The 17863-nt window shown below is 41.2% G+C and overlaps 1 protein-coding gene across 1 annotated transcript in view; it reads left to right on the forward strand.

Annotated features, from left to right (window-relative positions):
* Positions 1 to 17863, forward strand: part of SLC16A2 (solute carrier family 16 member 2) — a 466864-nt gene that overhangs the window by 348437 nt on the left and 100564 nt on the right. The window contains exon 4 of the mRNA XM_085608252.1: positions 9646 to 9789. Within this exon, the coding sequence (XP_085464378.1) occupies positions 9646 to 9789 (144 nt within the window). The remainder of the gene's footprint in view (positions 1 to 9645; positions 9790 to 17863) is intronic.

A 17863-nucleotide genomic window follows, 5' to 3' on the forward strand; every position in this document is an offset into this window, starting at 1 on the left:
GGCTTTTTTTTCTGTGTCTCTACCCTCAGTGGTGGAATGTACTAGTAGCATTACAGCGCTATGTTGCAAACTACCTCTAAGCTAGAGGTCTTCAGCATGTGGTCCGCGCAGGTAACAGCGGTGGGGCGGGGGGCCGGGTAAGGGGGGACTTCGAGGGACGAGGGCGATGAAAAATTAATTATTTATTTAATTTCCTTCGGCATCTTCCCTCAAAATCCCCCCTTACCGCCCACACTGCCCCACCACTGTTACCTGCAAGGACCGCAGCTGTGTGGAGCGTGCCCCCCACCCTCGCTGGGGGTCAGTGCCTACGTTCCCAGAGGGGTGCAAACACCTAATTTGGCACTTGTAAGTTAAGATGGCCTGGAAGCTCAACTTTCTTTATTTTTCGCATTTCCAGGCTGACTTCATTTACATGAAGCTTTTGAAGTGCAGCCTTTATTTTGAGTCTCCCTTCCACTCTCATGAAGATTCACCGCAAGGTCCCCATTGATAATTCAGGGATTGTTGCTTTTAACAAAACAAAAGTACAAAAAGTACTTGTAGTTGCGGTTCAAAGACATGGCTAAAAACACCACCTTCAGCAACTATATATAAAATAATGCAAACACCTGAAATGAAAAATAAATTCAAATTAAAATAATTAGTGTGAAATACACTCTTTTGGGTTATGAAACCTCAGATGGCCCAGTCTGTAACAAAAAGCAGCGTGGATATGTAAGTCATTATTTTAAAATTGTGTTACACACAGTATAAGATAGATTGACACAAAACGATTTAGTCCAGTGTCTAAGAAAATACATAATAGTAACAAGCAGTACCCAGTGCAAGCATTTATATGTCCAATACAAGGATGCTTACAAAACCCAGCACCTTTACATCACCACTCAAAAAGAACAAATCTTTACCACCATGAAACTTAAAGTGACTCCAGAAATGAAAGCCTATATTTGCTCCTAGCCAGCCTTTACATTTGGTGACTAAGCAATTGCACATATTTACATTCCTTTCAGGTAGCAGATGGCCCAAGGAAGTGGGGACTCATTTTTTAATGGACAGAGACAGCTTCCTGAGAGAAATGTCCTGAGGAAGGTGACAAGATGTACTGACTCTTTTTTTTATAATGCGCTATCACTACCATTAGTGAAGCAGGTTCAGTGTCACTGGGGCACTACACACCAATTAGGGTTGGGTTACCAGCAAAAAAAAAAAGCACGGGGAGCCATTTTCTATGCTAATTTTGGGGGGCAAGTCTTGCTGTGCTGGGAATAGGTTCCAAGCAACAGGGGCCAAGATGTGGGGCTTTCTCCCCATTGTTTTTTGACACAAAGGGGCAGGCAGCCTGCTTTAGCTATCAGGCCTAGGAGGGATGGCCTAGTGGAGTTGTCATTGGAATACATATCATTGATGCTGCAGGCACAGTGGAACGGGGGCCCAGGGATGTCAGGTCTCAACTAATCACCAGTTTTGGATGTGGTATTATCCTTCCTAGCTTGCAGCAGGGCCCAGTGCACCCTTGCTGAGCCAGTGATGCTTTGAGCATCAGACCAATGGCTCTAGAGGTAGGAAAATTGAAGCAGAGGACACTTCTTAGCTTAGGTCTCAGAGAAATGCAGAGCGGTGAATGGGGCAAAATGGAGACCCAGGAGACTTTCCTCTTTCCAAGGCAGTAGCTTTCTTTAGTGAAGCACTTGAAGTGACACCAGGGTTCAGGACTTTGAGGGGCTCACTGCATCATATTTATGGCTTTCTTAGATTACCGAAGAAGCATGGGGGCTCATTATACTTGCTTGCATTAGGACTGAAGCCAACCTTGCTGCAAAAGTGTGGGCAACACATGGGAGCTAATTTTTTTCTGAAACGGCAGAGAGTCTGTTTCAAGATTGGAGTGATGGTCAGGCATGATGTGTAAAGGGTGAAAGGTGCATAAGAGATAGCCTGCTACTCATGGCCACAGCTATTATTAGTGCAGCTGGTGCAGTTACATTGAGGCCGAGGAGTGTGAGGGGGGTCACATCACCGTAATTATGTTTTTTGGTCAAATTCTGTTTTCATTTGATGTTTTTGCTCTTTTATAAATCTCACATTCAGTGTGGATTATGAGCTACAAAAAAGCAGCACTGAAATTAGTCTATGCGTTCCATCCCTCTAGATCCCCCAGCTGCCCGTAAGCGATTTATATATGCCAAAGCAGAGAAATTGTCCATCTTCAACAATACTGTATTGCCTTGCAAAATGTCCCTGAAACTTTTCAGTGCATAAAACCCAGCTTTCAACCCTAAACAATTTAAATGTCAGCTCTATTGTAGATTTGACCACAAACCACCAGTCTCCTATCGACACAATAGTGCACCTTGCATCCGTCTCTAATGCAAAATTGAGTATGCATCCAAAAATGGTTCGACCAATCCAAACTGAAAAATTCTCCAACTACCAACATAACTCCATCTTTGCCTCTTGATCCAACATGACCCTGTTGGCATATCATAAACTTTCTCTCAAAGCCTGTGCCTTCACTCTCTGAAGTGCCTGATAATGCAAAAGCCCAGGAAACACTGCCTGAGTTGAGGATAACAAAAATCCTATCAATCTTGCCATATCCCTTTAATGTCAAAAAGTTCTTCCTCAAAACATATAAAATCTCCTTTTTTAATCTTGTTCATTTTATTTTCTGGCAAAAATAGAATCACTCTTTTGGTATCTATGTTGAAACCCAAAAAGAACAAAGTCTGTGTTGGAACCAAAACTGACTTCCTTGTTCACAATCAAACCAAAATCTTCCAACACATCTTACATCAATGTTAAGTCCTTCTACAGTTGTTCCACACATTACAACATCAGAAGCATGCTGTCTACATAATCATGCATATCCTCTTTTTCTCACGTAAGAAACTATCGCTCTCAATACCTTTGTGAAAAACACCAAGGTGCTGAAGAGAGACCAAAAGGAAGGCATTGAAACTGATAAATGTGGCTGTGTCATCGAAATTGTAGATAAGGCTGACTCCAGTTTGCCATTGATATTGTGAAATAAGCGTCGCTAAGATCTAATTTCACCAATGAAGGATACCCTCTATTTTGAAATGCCTGTCCAACAAGAACCTGTTAAGATCTCTTAGATTTATCACAGGCCTCCAACATTTGTCTTTATTCCGTACTAGAAAAGTGTACTTACAAATCCTCTTTCCTCCTCTCTTACCTTGAACATTGCTCCTTCGCTCGAACATGAAATTTACCACCTCCTCCTCTACTATGTCTTGTTTATCCTTTTTTAAGTACAACTCCCTTAACTCTTGAACATGGTGAGCTATCTTTACAAACCCTATCTCATATCCTTGAATCATTTCTATAATCCAAGGATCTTTTGTGATATCCTTCCATCTTTCCATGAAATGTTTAAAACGACCACCTACTCTTCCTTGGGAAAAAACAAAAGAAGTGGGTGTACTCACCTTGATTTCCTGCACCTACCTGACTCTTTCCTCAAGCACCGATTTTCGTTGTTGCGGATAGAAACCCATTTCCGACTGGAAACCTCTTCCTCCATTTCTTTGTGCAAACTTTTATTGGGACTTATGAAATTGATATCCAGGCCAGTAAAAAGTCCACAGGATGGCAGGAAGAATATCCGCTATTCACCATAGATGTTGCATCATTATACACATTTATCAATCATGAAGTGGGACTTCGATCAGTCAAATATTTTCTTCAACAGAGAAATGTATATAACTTGAAGCATTTGAGGATTCTCATGGAATTTATGGAAGTATGTCTCTACAATAATGACTTTTTGTTCAACCATCAGATATACTCACAGATCTGGGGCACTGCCATGGGAGTTTCCTTCTCTCCAAGCTATGCAAATCTCACCATGGTTTGGTGGGAGAAACCAAGATCCACCAATAGTATACTACACGGATCTAGCTTTCACCCAAACTCTTCAAACAAAAGCATTCCTTATGGTGAGTTCATTAGAATGAAACACAACTGTTCTGATGAAAAGGAATTAGAAATCAAAAGAAAAGAAACAGAACAGAAATTTCAATGAAGAGGATATAAACCAACGTACATCAAAGAAGGAAGGAAACGGGCTGAATTTATCACTCGTGCACAACCTCTGTTGAACAAAAAGGCATGCATAATCTCAGACACAGAAGACTCCACAATCAGAATGATACTGAATTTTAGTAAAGAGAATGAACAAATCACTCACATATTGAACAAATATTGGAATATAGTGAAGAAAGACCCTGACATTGGGAACACACTAGGAGAGAGACCAAACATTACATATCGGAAAGCTCCGTAGCTTAAAGATCAACTAATGAGAAGTCACTTTGAGCACACAAAATTGAAATCATGGCTGATGCAACAGCAAAACAGGATTTGTGCTATGTGATAAATGTAAAGCATGCCAGATGGGCAAAAGTATTCGAAAGATTGCAGACTTCAAAGGTAAACCTTTTACCATCAATGAAAGGATAACATGTGAATCAACGTATGTAGTAACCATGATTGAATGTCAATGCGGACAAAAATATATAGGCAGCATCATCTGCCCTTTGAAAAAGAGAATTCTCGAACACATTCGAGCAATACAAAACAAGGATATGAACTAAGCTATGACCAAACATTTGGAAAGATGAGACTGGAAACAGAGGATGCGATTGGAAACAGATCAGATTCTATGTAATAACCCATGTACCTAGAAGTGAAAGAGGAAGAAACAGAATGCTAAAGCTTAGACGTTTGGAATTGCGTCTCATCATCAGATTCAGGACTAGGCACCCCCATGGGCTAAATGGGGATGAAGAACTGTATGTTCACCTGTGACCTAACAAACATAAATACAGACAAACACACTACAAATATAAATGACTTACAAATAGATCTGCCATGTGTAAAAGCAACTGCATCCAAAACATATGCAATGGACATAAATCTATAGAACAGAAACCCAACACAAAATGAAAAAGAGAGAAAAAAATGGGTTATAGAATATGGGCACTAAGCCTAATAAATAATGTACGTAGGCGCATGAGCTGCCTGGGCACTAAGCCCATTAAATCCTATATTGGAGACCCATGAATAACCGTCAAACAAACACAGTGGCGGATATTGTAAGAATGATAAATCGTGCATGTATAAAATGAAACCATTAGGGAATTTATATAATTTCCAGCATATATTCTATATATTTGTGATTGGGTGTATGGAAATAGAATAACATAATAACCACATACAGGTTTTGAATAGAGAGTGATACAAGTTCAAAATACACATTTGAAATGCTTTTGTATGGAATGTATATACTACCTTTTATAAATACATTTCTGACATATTAATGACAGAAAAACGACATATATCAATCAACAATTTGATAGATAGAAGCACTCTGAAGTGTAAGTCAATAAATCAAATCAAAAAGGTAGGTGGTGCAAGTTTGTAAATCCTCCTGAGTGTGAGGATAGCAGTACAGTCCAAAAGCGCTTTCCTCAGAGTATGAGGGGCATCTCCAACTACCACTCAAAAGCACAATAGTAATTAAATTAATCACTTCTTGGTGAACTTTTCTCAATAAACTTTATTGAGTTCATCAAATGTTCAGCATTTACATGGAATGGCCGTCTACACCACCGCTATCTTCTACACGGCTATTTCTACAAGATTTCTTACAACGCTAAACATCCTGAATGCGCATCATTATAACTAAGCCCCTGACGAAGGGCTAAGTGCCCGAAATGCATTGGGCATATGTGAAATTTAATATTGTCACAAAATGGAATCACTGTTATGATTGAAAAACAAATGATATCTCCAAAGAATATTTGATGAACCCTACTACAATTAGATTTATATATATATATATATATATATATATATATTCGTTGAGAAATCCATAGGTTTCAGGCATGTTATAGTTAGAAATTAGCATTTAAAAAAACATTGAAATTCACTGAAAAAACCATAGGTTTCAGGCACGTTATAGTTAAAAATTAGCATTTAAAAAAACCTTAGAAATTCACTGAAAAAAACCATAGGTTTCAGAGACGTTATAGTTTGTTGGACATTTCACTCGTACAAAACTATTGAAATTCTCCCGTTATAGTTAGTTCAGCTAACTATAACTTGCGCCCCCGCAATGCACTGCTGATGACATCACATATTACATCATTCATGACATGGTCAGTGACATCACTGATGACATCACTGATGACATCACTGGTGGCATCATCCAGTGACTGTGTGTTTCTCTAAAGTTTAAATATGTTTTATATATATGCCAAGGTGTATTGAAGAATACGTGGGTGTATACGTGTCTGGATGGAGGATTTAGTAGGTGCGTGACTGAGTGTATAAGTGAGTGATTAAATGTGTCTTACTGAAAGCATGGGTTAGTGACTAAACTGTCTGAATGTGTGTATCAGCATGTCTGTTGTTGTGTAAGCTGCTGCATGTGTTGGTCAGTAGCTACATGAGTGTCTATATGGGTTATTGATTGGTTGCCTGAGTATTTGTATGCAAGACTGAGTGTGTGTGTGGGTGGGTGGGAGGAGTGTGACTCTGTGCATAGATGTGTGAGTGGTTGATTCACTGGGTGTATGGGTTCAAGAGTGCATGTGGAAACAGCTGTATGGGCGGGTGAGTGTGTGTATGGGTGTGTTGGTGAGAGATTGGATGTCTCTGTGGTACATGCCCAAGTAACTACATATGTAAAAGGCAGTGTATGTGAGACTTGGAGTATATAAATGACTATACGTGAGAGTCAGTGATTGTGAGAGTGGCTGTATGGATGAGTGTGTACCTGTATCAGTGATTGTATAAGAGAGTAAGTATTTGTTAGTATATGTTTGAATAAGTGAGGTGGTGTGTGTATAACTGTATAGGTGAGGAGATGGGAGTGTGATTGATTCTTTTCATGACTGACTAGGTGTGTGAGTAACTCCATGGATGAGTGGCGGTGTGTGAGTGTCTGTATAGGTGTATGAGTGCATATGATAGTGTTGTATTGATGAGTGACTGTATGTATGAGTGATTGTATGGGTGAACGAGTGGATGTGTGTGTAGACCTAGGAATCAGTGACTGGGTATGTAGTAACTGGTATTGGTGTGTTGATGGTTTCGAAAATGGTATTCTGTATTGTACAGTGGGTGTATCAAAGATTATATTAGAGTGTGAGGAGGTGCATCGAGATTTTGACGTGGATGATGTCATCAGTGATGTCATTTGAGATGTCATCAGTGATGTCACTGACCATGTCATGAATGATGTAATATGTGACATCATCAGCAGTGCATTGCGGGGGCACGAGCTCTAGTTAGCTGAACTAACTATACCGGGGGAATTTCTATGGTTTTGTAAGAGTGAAATGCCCAACTAACTATAACGTCCCTGAAACCTATGGTTTTTTCAGTGAATATATATATATATATATATGTATATATCTCAGGGATCTGCCGAAATGCGTCATGGCGACTGGTGGTGTGTTTCAATAAAATAAACTGCACCAAACCTGGGTCTACGCTTGTTTTGTTTGGAAGAAGCGGTTCAACGAGGTTCGTGGCATATATGTATATATAGGTATGTGTATGTATATAGAGGTATGTGTATGTGTATATATATATATATATATACACACATTGTCAAGGTACATATACGTGGAGTTAAAGTTTGCTTACCCATAGAAACTTACCTTCACAATATTTTTGTCCTCAATATTCTTGACACTATGTTTTGTCCACGTGCTATTTTTTCTCCATTATTTAGTGCAAATTCCTCACGTTTCGGTTGACTACTAATGTTGTAGAAAAACACCTTCTCCAAAAAGAGATGATCTATGTCATCTATAAGTCTAAGGTAAACTTAAAGATGACATAAATCATTAGTTGTCTATAGATATGCAAAAAATAAACACGTAAGCAATGTGAATAAATACATTGAATCTAATATGGTTACAAATATGTGCTACGGAAGCAAGAAATCTATATTTCCTGAAAAAACAAACTACATCTTTTGAACAATAATAATAATCCTTCTTATACAGAAATTCATAACTTAATGAAATTAATTTTACAACAGTCAATTAGAACAATACTATTCTAAAACCTATATTCTCTATATCCTCATAGTGCTGAGGAATACGTCAAAGCACTGTCCCTTAAATAAGTATCACTACACTAGCTTATCATTCAAAAATTCCTAGCCCTGCAGTCAGGAATTAACATAATTACCTCTACAAACAAATAGCTTGACTTCAAATGCTGACAAGTTGTTAATAGTTTGATTCCAAGTCATCTAAATAATGTATCTACACCAAAACGTTTCAAGTTTCCCCACTAATAATCCTTGAGGAGAACTATTTCAGATTCATCCACTTTTTAAAGGATTACTTTGCACACCTGAAATCCCCCAATGAGAGTTTGGTCATGACCATGTCCCAGAGTTTCCACTCAACCTAATTCAGGTGTTCAGCATGGAGCACCCACAGACGTCATCTTCTCTGTTATGAAAATACCAGGCTTCAAGAAACAAGAAATGTCAAATATGCAAGATATGTATTTACTCTTCTTTATAAAAGCTGAAGCCTTCAATCATTGATGCATGGTAGGCGACCATTATCAATCAGTATTCCTACCTTTCTGTGTTTCAAAATCTAATTTTAAACCATTTTATCATTGTTCTAAAATTCCTCTGTATCTTGAAGTACATTGCCTAAAGCAAAGCGGTCTCAATTTATCAGAGAAGACGAACATAAATGCCATATTCAACCTGTCTGATTAATAATATCTCTTTCTTGATCACTTTGTTGCCTGATTGATCTCAGAACGATCTTATAGATCCATAGGCCACGAATTGAAATATTGCGGGCCACACAATTGCATGACATTTTAGGAGATTGGAAGGAGAAAGTGGAAATCTGTTTTTTTTATAAAGGTTATCCACACCACTATCTAGTGCATGTACATGTACTCAAATAAGACATTACTCATGGGGTCTGTAATACAAGTGTAATGGCATCACCAATGTACTGCAATACAGTTAGAGAATTGCACTGAACAATAAGTGAGTCGCTATGGCGAAAACCCTGAAGTCTGAAGTTTCTGTAGGGGCAGTCTTGTAGTGAACATTAAGCTCAGACACATTCAACATCAATTAACTAACAAATAGTTAATGCTACTGAGAAAAAATATTAACAAATCGCAGAAGGTCAAAATCAATACATGAGGGCATGAAGATATAAGACCTACAACTGGCATCCTAAAGAAGAGATAGATCAAAAACAATTTAATAGTGAACAATCATATGAAAATCTCTCAGATGTATCGTAGCTTCCCAGACAGTATCTAATAGAGACCATCTATATGAATCCTAAATTCAGGAATCCAGTACTGCTCTCTTTTTTTTGTGATATAACCAGCTTTATTGTCATTTACAATCATCTCAAGAGTGCACCAGTTTAGTTTCCCTGTCAGTAAGTCCTTTCTCCAAGCAATATGCCAACAAGGGCCTTTAATTTATTTTGTCTTCAATGTTGATTTATAGTTCAACATACCGTACTACTACCTCACATACTAAAAAAATTGGCTGTTCAACATTTTATAAAAAACACTGATTGCCTCTGCTTCCATATCTTTGTTTTTCAGATGAAACATGTTGAGCTGGAGCTCCATGAAGCCAACAAAGACTGGATTCTTTTGGTGTGTATTGGTGCAACCTCAGGAATCGGTAGATTGGCTTCAGGCAGAATCGGGGACTCTATTCCTGGATTGAGGAAGATTTACCTACAGGTACTGTGATAATGTCCTCTTATGCCATTCTTAGCAGCGTGGGCTAGGTTAGACAGATCCTCCAAAGGAGAGAGTAAGTTAGTGAGGCATGGCATTCTGTTTCCTCTTTTCTGGGATTTGTAGTCCTGAATTTTTAATTGGATAAGAAAAATGTGAAGTACCAGAATGCAATAATTGATACCAGGCCTGCATAAGCTTTCAAGGTCAGATAGGACACCTTGAAAGCTCTTAATTTCCAATATTATCTTGACTTAATAGATGTGGTGAGTTTCAGTGGCAGCTAGCTTGTTCTGAGGGTGGTGAGGCAGAAACAAATTAAATAAATACATTAATACTGTTACCTCCGCTGCGCATCGTCCTGCACGACCCAATCCTGGTGCGGCTTTCACGCCATGAAAGAACCACCAGGATTGGATAGAGCAGACTCTCCCAGCGCTCCTAAGAGCACTGGAATCCTGTGCTTTCTCTAACGTAGCAACACAATGACAGCAGACAACAATTACTATAAATCAAACAAAATGACAATACAGAAACTTGACACAGCAATGCAACACAACAATACAACAGCTTAACACACTAAAACAATACACAAGCATCAGCACAACCATTATAAATCTAGATTACACATAAAGCAACGCTAAATAACCACACACGTAAGATTACAGCACAAAATCACTTACTGTTGCTTGTCCTGGCAAGCTTTCGCTACTGTACCTTATAGTCACAACAAATTCGGTGAAGACTGTAAAGCAAAACGTAATTTGTAATAGAATTTATAATGATGACTGCTTAGTTCAGTATAGCCCCTTTTAGCCCTGCTCTCCTTAACGCACAATGCACTAGAGCACAATGCTTAAATGTGAATTTTAATAAAATGCACTTTGATGTCTTTTTAACGCTGTTTTTATCTACTGAATTAACTTTATGGAATTTTTATTATCATGCGTTTTCAACGGTTGTGTAATTAATTGTGCATAATGAACTTACTTACTACGACAGCATAAAATCACAACATAGCAATGCAACGCAATAACTAAAATCTCCTCAATAATAATACAACATAATACAGCACAGCCAACAGCCACAACATAATTCTACAACTACTCTAAAACAAACAAGATAGTAACATAAAAATACACTACTGTCAAAATTTGATGGTGCAGGAGAACAACACAAAACAGAAATAGCAACAGAAAGTAAGACACCACAACAGCAAAGGAACAGAACAAAACATTACAAGACAATCTGAAACGACAACATGACAACAAAACACAATTGCATTTTTGTGCTTGTATATATAGTTGTTTTGTGTTCTATGTTCTCATTTTGGTATTTTTGTATGCAATTGTGGTGTGTGGCATTGTGTCTCTGTTGTGTTGTATGCTTGTTGTAACATTATTGTGCTGTTTTGAGTTGTAATCACGTTACTGTACAGTATTTCTGAAACTGTTGTGACGGGGAACAGTCGGAACACCGCGGTCTAAACCACCAGTGTTACAACCCCGCAAGCCCTAGCACGCAATCCTTAACCACACATGTGCCTTAGCCACGCATGTGCATGGTTGAGGCAATGCGTGGTAGGGCTAGCGGGCGGACAGAAGCAGAAAGCAGGGAGCGATTCACTGTGAGGTAAGTGGGGCTGGGAGGTGGGTCGGGTACCTTTGTCTCTTAGGGGGTCAGGTTGTTTTGTGGGCTGGGTAGTGGGTCTGGGTTGTTTTAAGTGGGGCTGGGGGTGGGTTGGCGTACTTTTGTGGGCTGCGGGATCAGTGGTTGTTTTGTGGGCTGGGGGGTGGGTTAGGAATGTTTTGTGGGCTGTAGGTGGATCGGGGTATTCTAGCTTCAGACGGACGGAAGCAGAAAGCAGGCAAAGATCCATGGAGAGGTAAGTGGGGCTGGGGATGGGTGGGGGTACTTTTGTGGGCTGGGGGACAGGGTTGTTTTGTGGACTGGGGGTGGGTCGGGCTTGTTTTAATGTGGGGCTGAGGGGGGGTCGAGAATTGTTTGTGGGCTAGGGGTGGGTTGGGAATGTTTTGTGGGCTGGGGAGTGGGTCGGGGTAGTTTGGCTGAATAGAACACTTTACCCGGCATCTTTTACTCCACATTCACTTTTAACGCAGGGCTTTACAACGCAATCCATTACAACGCATCCCCCATTCGAACGCAATTACTATTCTAACTGCGTTGTAACAGTTTTGCGGTGTAAAGAACTGTATTGTAAAAGTTAATGTGGAGTAAAAAATGTGGGGTAATGGCATGCGGAGTAAAGCATGTGAGGTAAAGGATGTTTCCCAGTTTAGCTTTGGACGGACAGAAGCAGGGAAAAATGCGGGGTGAGGTAAGTGGGGCTGGGGGTGAGTCGGGGTACTTTTGTGGATTGGAGATCAGGGGTTGTTTTGTGGGCTGGGGGGTGGGTTGGGATTGTTTTCAGTTGGGCTGAGGGTTGGGATGGGGTAGTTTTAAGTGGGGCTGAGGGGTAGGTCGGAGTTAGTTTGGTGGGCTGGGAGGTTGGTTGGGGGATCGTTTTGTGGGCTGGGGGAGTCAGAGTGGTTTTCTGGGCTAGGGGTGGGTTGGGGGTAGTTTTCTGGGCTGGGGGTGGGTGTGGGTAGTTTTCTAGGCTAGGGGTTTCGGGGCTAGTCTTCAGGGCTGGGATTGGGGCTAGTTTTCAGGGCGGGGTGGGGCTAGTTTTTAGGGTGGGTGGGGCTAGTGTTTTAGGGCTGGGGCAAGTTTTCAGGGCTAGGGGGGTTCAGGGGTCGCTTTTTCAGGGCTAAGGGGTCACCGTAGTTTTTAGGGCATGGGGAGTTTTGGGTACGTTTTTTTTATTAGGAGTTAGGGTATTAGGCCTCAGAGGGAGGGAAATGGGTAGTCGGGGTAGTTTTTAGAGTTTAGCGGAGGGCGGGCAGTTCTTAGGGCTGGGACAGAGCTGACCAGGGTCAGGTTAAGGGACGGGGGAGGGCACAGCGTGGGGGTTAGGAAGGGACAGTGGTATTTGCACCTCAGGATGGGAGGGGGATTGGGGGTGGAGTTTGTACCTTAGGGCGGTGGGGGGGTGGCGACCTTAGCCATACATACCCTTTTACCATGCATGCCTTTACCACAAACATTCTTGGTAAAGGCATGCGTGGTAAAGCAATGCGTGGTTAAGACTCGGTTGTTATTCAGACCACGTTGTTTAGACATGAGGGGTTAGAGATTTTGTTGTTCCATCATACAACCTGTTGCGACTCAACTGCAGTCTGTCTAATTAAACATGCACACACATTCTTATCACATTACCAGTGCCACACAACCACTTTTGCGAAACAGTAATAAAAGGTGTTTTCACCATGCACGTTATTGCCAAACCTAAAATGTTTAATGATCTGGAACTAGTCATCTGTTTCAAAAATACAAAGCGAGATGGGGCAGAACCTGAACCGGTCCACTAATCTTCAGTGGTAAGCGGGTATTTTCAGACCATATTCAGTAAACTAGTAATTAATTATACATTCATTGTGGAACGAATGCAGCTTCCACTCTATTCAAACACGTGGACAAGGACCGTAACAAAACTAACTTGTGGCATCATATTTCTTTGGAAGGAAGGTGCTCCTGGAAGAAAAATCCTTGATATTGTTCTGCCCTTGTTCCAGGGGCCTGCATGGACCGCATGGTGCCCCTATCTCTTCATTGGCTGATCCTTCTTGTCTATCTACCTAGGTCTGTCCCACTGGCGCACTGCATGCCTTCTGCTGATTGGATGTGATTGGCAGCCTGACTGTCCATCCCATCCAATCAGCAGCTGGACTGCCATGGGCCAGTGGACATTAGGGCAAGGTTCTTCAAAGTGGGGGGCCTCAAGTTTTGGGGCGAGGGGTAGGCTCTGGCCAAAAGAAGGATTATCGTTATAACAGTGCTTTGTTTTAAGCAGAAAAAATGAGCGGCGGTAATCGCTCTGCAGTGGGCCATCACTAACATCTTTTACCTTTTATATCCTAGCTGACAGTATGTATCAATAGGAAAAGGACTCCAAATAATCTTCAAACCCCCACCCCCATTTCTAATAATCACACTGTGGATACTTCTGCACCTTTCAAAGGCCTGCCTACCGGAATAGTATGTTTGGCAGTCACTCATTTGATTGCATTTTTTAAATGGTAACAACATTTAACTGCAATGTTTAAATGAGTTAAGACATAGTTAAACATTGCCTATATTTGTATAAAGATCTAAGGAGGTCACTGGGAGAGCACTGTAATAAACAGTTTGAAGTCCACTGCATTAGGGTGTAGAGCAAGCTAATGCTTGGTTTGTCTTTATGACTATTTAGGGGCTGCAGTTGGGACAGGGTTTGTGGAGCATTTAACATTGCTCCTGCCAGGTTGGAGATGAGACAAGCCTGTAGTTCTGGCATGAGGGTGGGTGAGTTGGAGCTGCCTTTCCAACGGATAGTAGAAATGTAATCATCCCCATCCATAGCTGGCCTCTTCATGCCCTTCCAGAGACATTTCAAGGCATGGGCAATCTGGGCAATTACATTTGTCACCCCGAGTGGAACGAGTATGCCCTGACATGAGTCCTGTGCTCTACATGCCACTGGAGTCAAGCTATCCTGGCTGATGAGGGGTGAAACTCCGAAACCGGTCCTAGGATGCTTGTTTCCAGTCCAGGGAGGACCTGGCCTGGCAGTTCGGACTGGACGGTTCCCATTAGGCACAGGGTCAAGACTGATTTGGATACGGCTAGATTCAAACTGGAATGGCATGGTGAGCAAAACACCGATGAATTATGACATTGTTCTGCATTCTGTTCATCAATTGTTCTTTTTGCATTTCTCAACCCGAGTGGGACAGGTATGCCCAGACGTGGGTCCCGTGCTCTCCATGCCACTGAAGTCAAGCTATTCTGGCTGATGAGGGGTGAAACCCCGAAACTGGTCTAGGATGCTTGTCTCCAGTCCAGGGAGGACCTGGCCTGGCAGTTCGGGCTGGACTGTCCCCATTTGGGATAAGGGTCAAGACTGATTTGCATAGGGGTGGGTTCAAATTGGAATGGCATGGTGAGCAAAACAGCAATGGATTTAGGCCCAGATCTCTGTACTGGGGTGAATGTATGACATTGTTCTGCATTCTGTCTATCAATTGTTCTTTTTGCAATTGCCCAGGAACCTCATCTTCCAAGGGCCTGGGGGAAAGTGGCTATTTTCTCAATATCACCTCAATTTCTCTATCTCAACCTCTTCCCCCCTTTGTCTACCTACTTCTACCTCTATCTCTCTCTGTCCATTGTCATCTTAAGGATTTTGGAGATCCAGCTAAGACATGTTTTGGCTGTTTCTGATAATTTAGCATATAATTCAAATTTGTTTGGTATCTTCCAGGCTTGAATTAGCAGAGCATGGGTAATACAATTCAATGTTGTTGTGAACCGAGGGCCCCAAATACATCTTTCCCTGGGCCTCAAAAATCCTTAAGATGACAATAACTTCTTCCTTAGATAACAGTTGTGGCATCCCCGGTCCATGGAGTTTTTTAGGTGTCATGTAACGTGTGCTTTCCAGGCTGGTGCCCCGGAGGCCACTGGCCCCAGAACTTCTTGAATGGCCACTTCGGTAGCGTCCGTCCTCGTGAGTGCACACACCCCACGTGTCCGCACCACATGATGGCAGGTTGTGCATGGGATTTCTGTGCTGTTTCAGATACGTACATGTGGTGAAACATAGATCAAACTTGATCCACCATACTTAGAGCAGTGGATGGAGGCAGTGAGGTGTGTTGCATCAAGCTGCTTCCTGTCAAGGACTGTATCTCCATCTCCACACCAAGACACTGACTTTGGAGTGTTCTTGCACTACTATGGTTTCTGTCACTTTATCAACCGCCAACATTTTGTCAAGGTAAGCATAGATTTACTATTCTTAACTCCAGTGTGAAGATACATCAAGCTCAATATTGTGGACACAGTGTATGTCAAAGTCGATGTTTCAACTGTGGGAATTTGGTGCAAGACCTATGTAAACAAATTGATCCTAATTTATTTTTGATGAAACTTGCTCAGTTAAGCGAAGACTGACTCTGCTGATGCCTCCTTTGTAGAAAATAAAATCTCCTACACTCAGGACTGTCCCTGTAGACCCCCCTGGAAAAAGATAACAAGTGTTTGCAATGCAATAGATCTTGCATTACTGAGAGTTTGAGGTATTGGTGTTGCAAATAATAATGCAACACCAATAGCTCAGACTTTCAGTAATGCGAGACCTAGTGCATTGCAAATGATTGCATAGTGAGCCAGGAAACAGCATTGTATGTCTCAGTGCAGTACCGCAAGCTGCTCCTAGAGCTCCCTAGTGAGCAAGGTACCAGCACTGCATGTCTAGGTGCAGTACCTCAAGCTGTTCCTAGAGGTCCTTAATGAGCAAGGCTCCAGCACTGCTTGTCTAAGTGCAGCACAGAAAGCTGCTCCTAGAGGTCCCTAGTGAGCATCATAAACTTTGAAGCTATGGTAAATCCACACTACCAATAATGCATTGCACGAAGCCAGTACCACGAATAGATTCAAATATCTATGTCCATATATACAATTAGTAGCTTTGAAATGTGATAAAAGAATTATATTAATTCCGGATTAGGTTAGGTTGCACTCTATGTGGAGCTGATGAAGGGAAATTTATAAAAGGTCTAATATAGATGTATAGGTGCAGTACCGCAAGCTGCGTCTAGCGGTCCCTAGTGAGCATCAAACGTTTGGATACATATGGTACTCCCCTAATGCATTGCATGCAAGATAGTTCCACGACTACATTCACATAGCTATGTCCATATATTCAATTAATAGCTTTGAAATGTGACAGAACAATTATTATATTAATCTCGATTAGGTTGTACTCTATGTGGAGCTAATGAAGGGAAATTTAAAGATATCTAATATAAATGTGAGATGTGTAGGTGCAGTACCACAATGGTCCCTAGTGAGCATCATAAACTTTGAAGTTATGGGCAATCCACCCTACCCTTAATGCCTTGCATGCAAGACAGTACCGCAGTACATTCAATATATACAATTAGTAGCTTTGAAATGTGACAAAAGAATTATATTGATTCTGGATTAGGTTGTACTCTATGCGGAGCTGATGAAGAGAAATTTTTAGAAGGTCTAATATAAATGTGAACTGTGCTAGCGGTTAAAGTAACCACTGCCAACCTTTTTTTAGGACCAAGTGTGTGTCCTTTCTGAAGGCCTTTAAGAAAATAGTGCCTTGAGTTTGTGATTAAAACCTATGGTGTAACAACCCATGTAATAGGGGGTGTCCTCTTGGGAGGTTACAAAAAGAGACAGGGAGGTACTAAGGAGGGACTACAAAGCCTAATAACCAATGAAAAGCCACCATTTACAAAGGACAGGGACAGGAGCCAATTAAAAAGATGGGCGGGAAGTAGGCTGAGCATTATGCACATATCCTGAATACAGCATGTCTCGAAGAGACAGCGCAAGCGCTGCCTAGGCGAGACCTAAACAAGTGTGAATACCTGGTCTCCTCACATTTAGACAAGGGTTTTCATTTTTACAGTTTCACTGTTTCACTGTATCAGTGGTGGGGAAAAAACTGCATCACAAGATGGGAGAAATGTCTGCCATTATCTCTAGCAAAGGACTGATGCCCATTGCAAAAATGTTAACTAGCCCAGTAATAGCATTACTACACGTTATGCAATTGAATCTCCAGTAGTGTACTAATGATACAATGTGTTTAGTAAGGCAAGCATCACAACATGCTTAGACCATAATCCTGACTGGCTGGGAATATATTGCTTCTCTTTGAAAGGGGCTTAGTCAGAGAATCGATTGATGGCCTATATTGCCCCCATCAAATTTCCACTCCAAATTAGGCATCTATCTTGAGAAATATACCTACTACCTTCTATAAGTCCAAATACTTTAAATCTTCTTCATCACAGAATTCTGCATTGTGCCTCAAATCTAGGCTGTGGTCTTAAACATCAATTTTTGTTTATCCATGCTTTGAAGGCAGAGCTGACATGCTGCCTTGTGATTGCATTAGTGGATTACTGGGACTGTTAGTGCATTTCACATGTGCTAA

The sequence above is a fragment of the Triturus cristatus genome, chromosome 5_2 (assembly GCF_964204655.1).
Source record: "Triturus cristatus chromosome 5_2, aTriCri1.1, whole genome shotgun sequence".
NCBI classification, from domain to species: domain Eukaryota; kingdom Metazoa; phylum Chordata; class Amphibia; order Caudata; family Salamandridae; genus Triturus; species Triturus cristatus.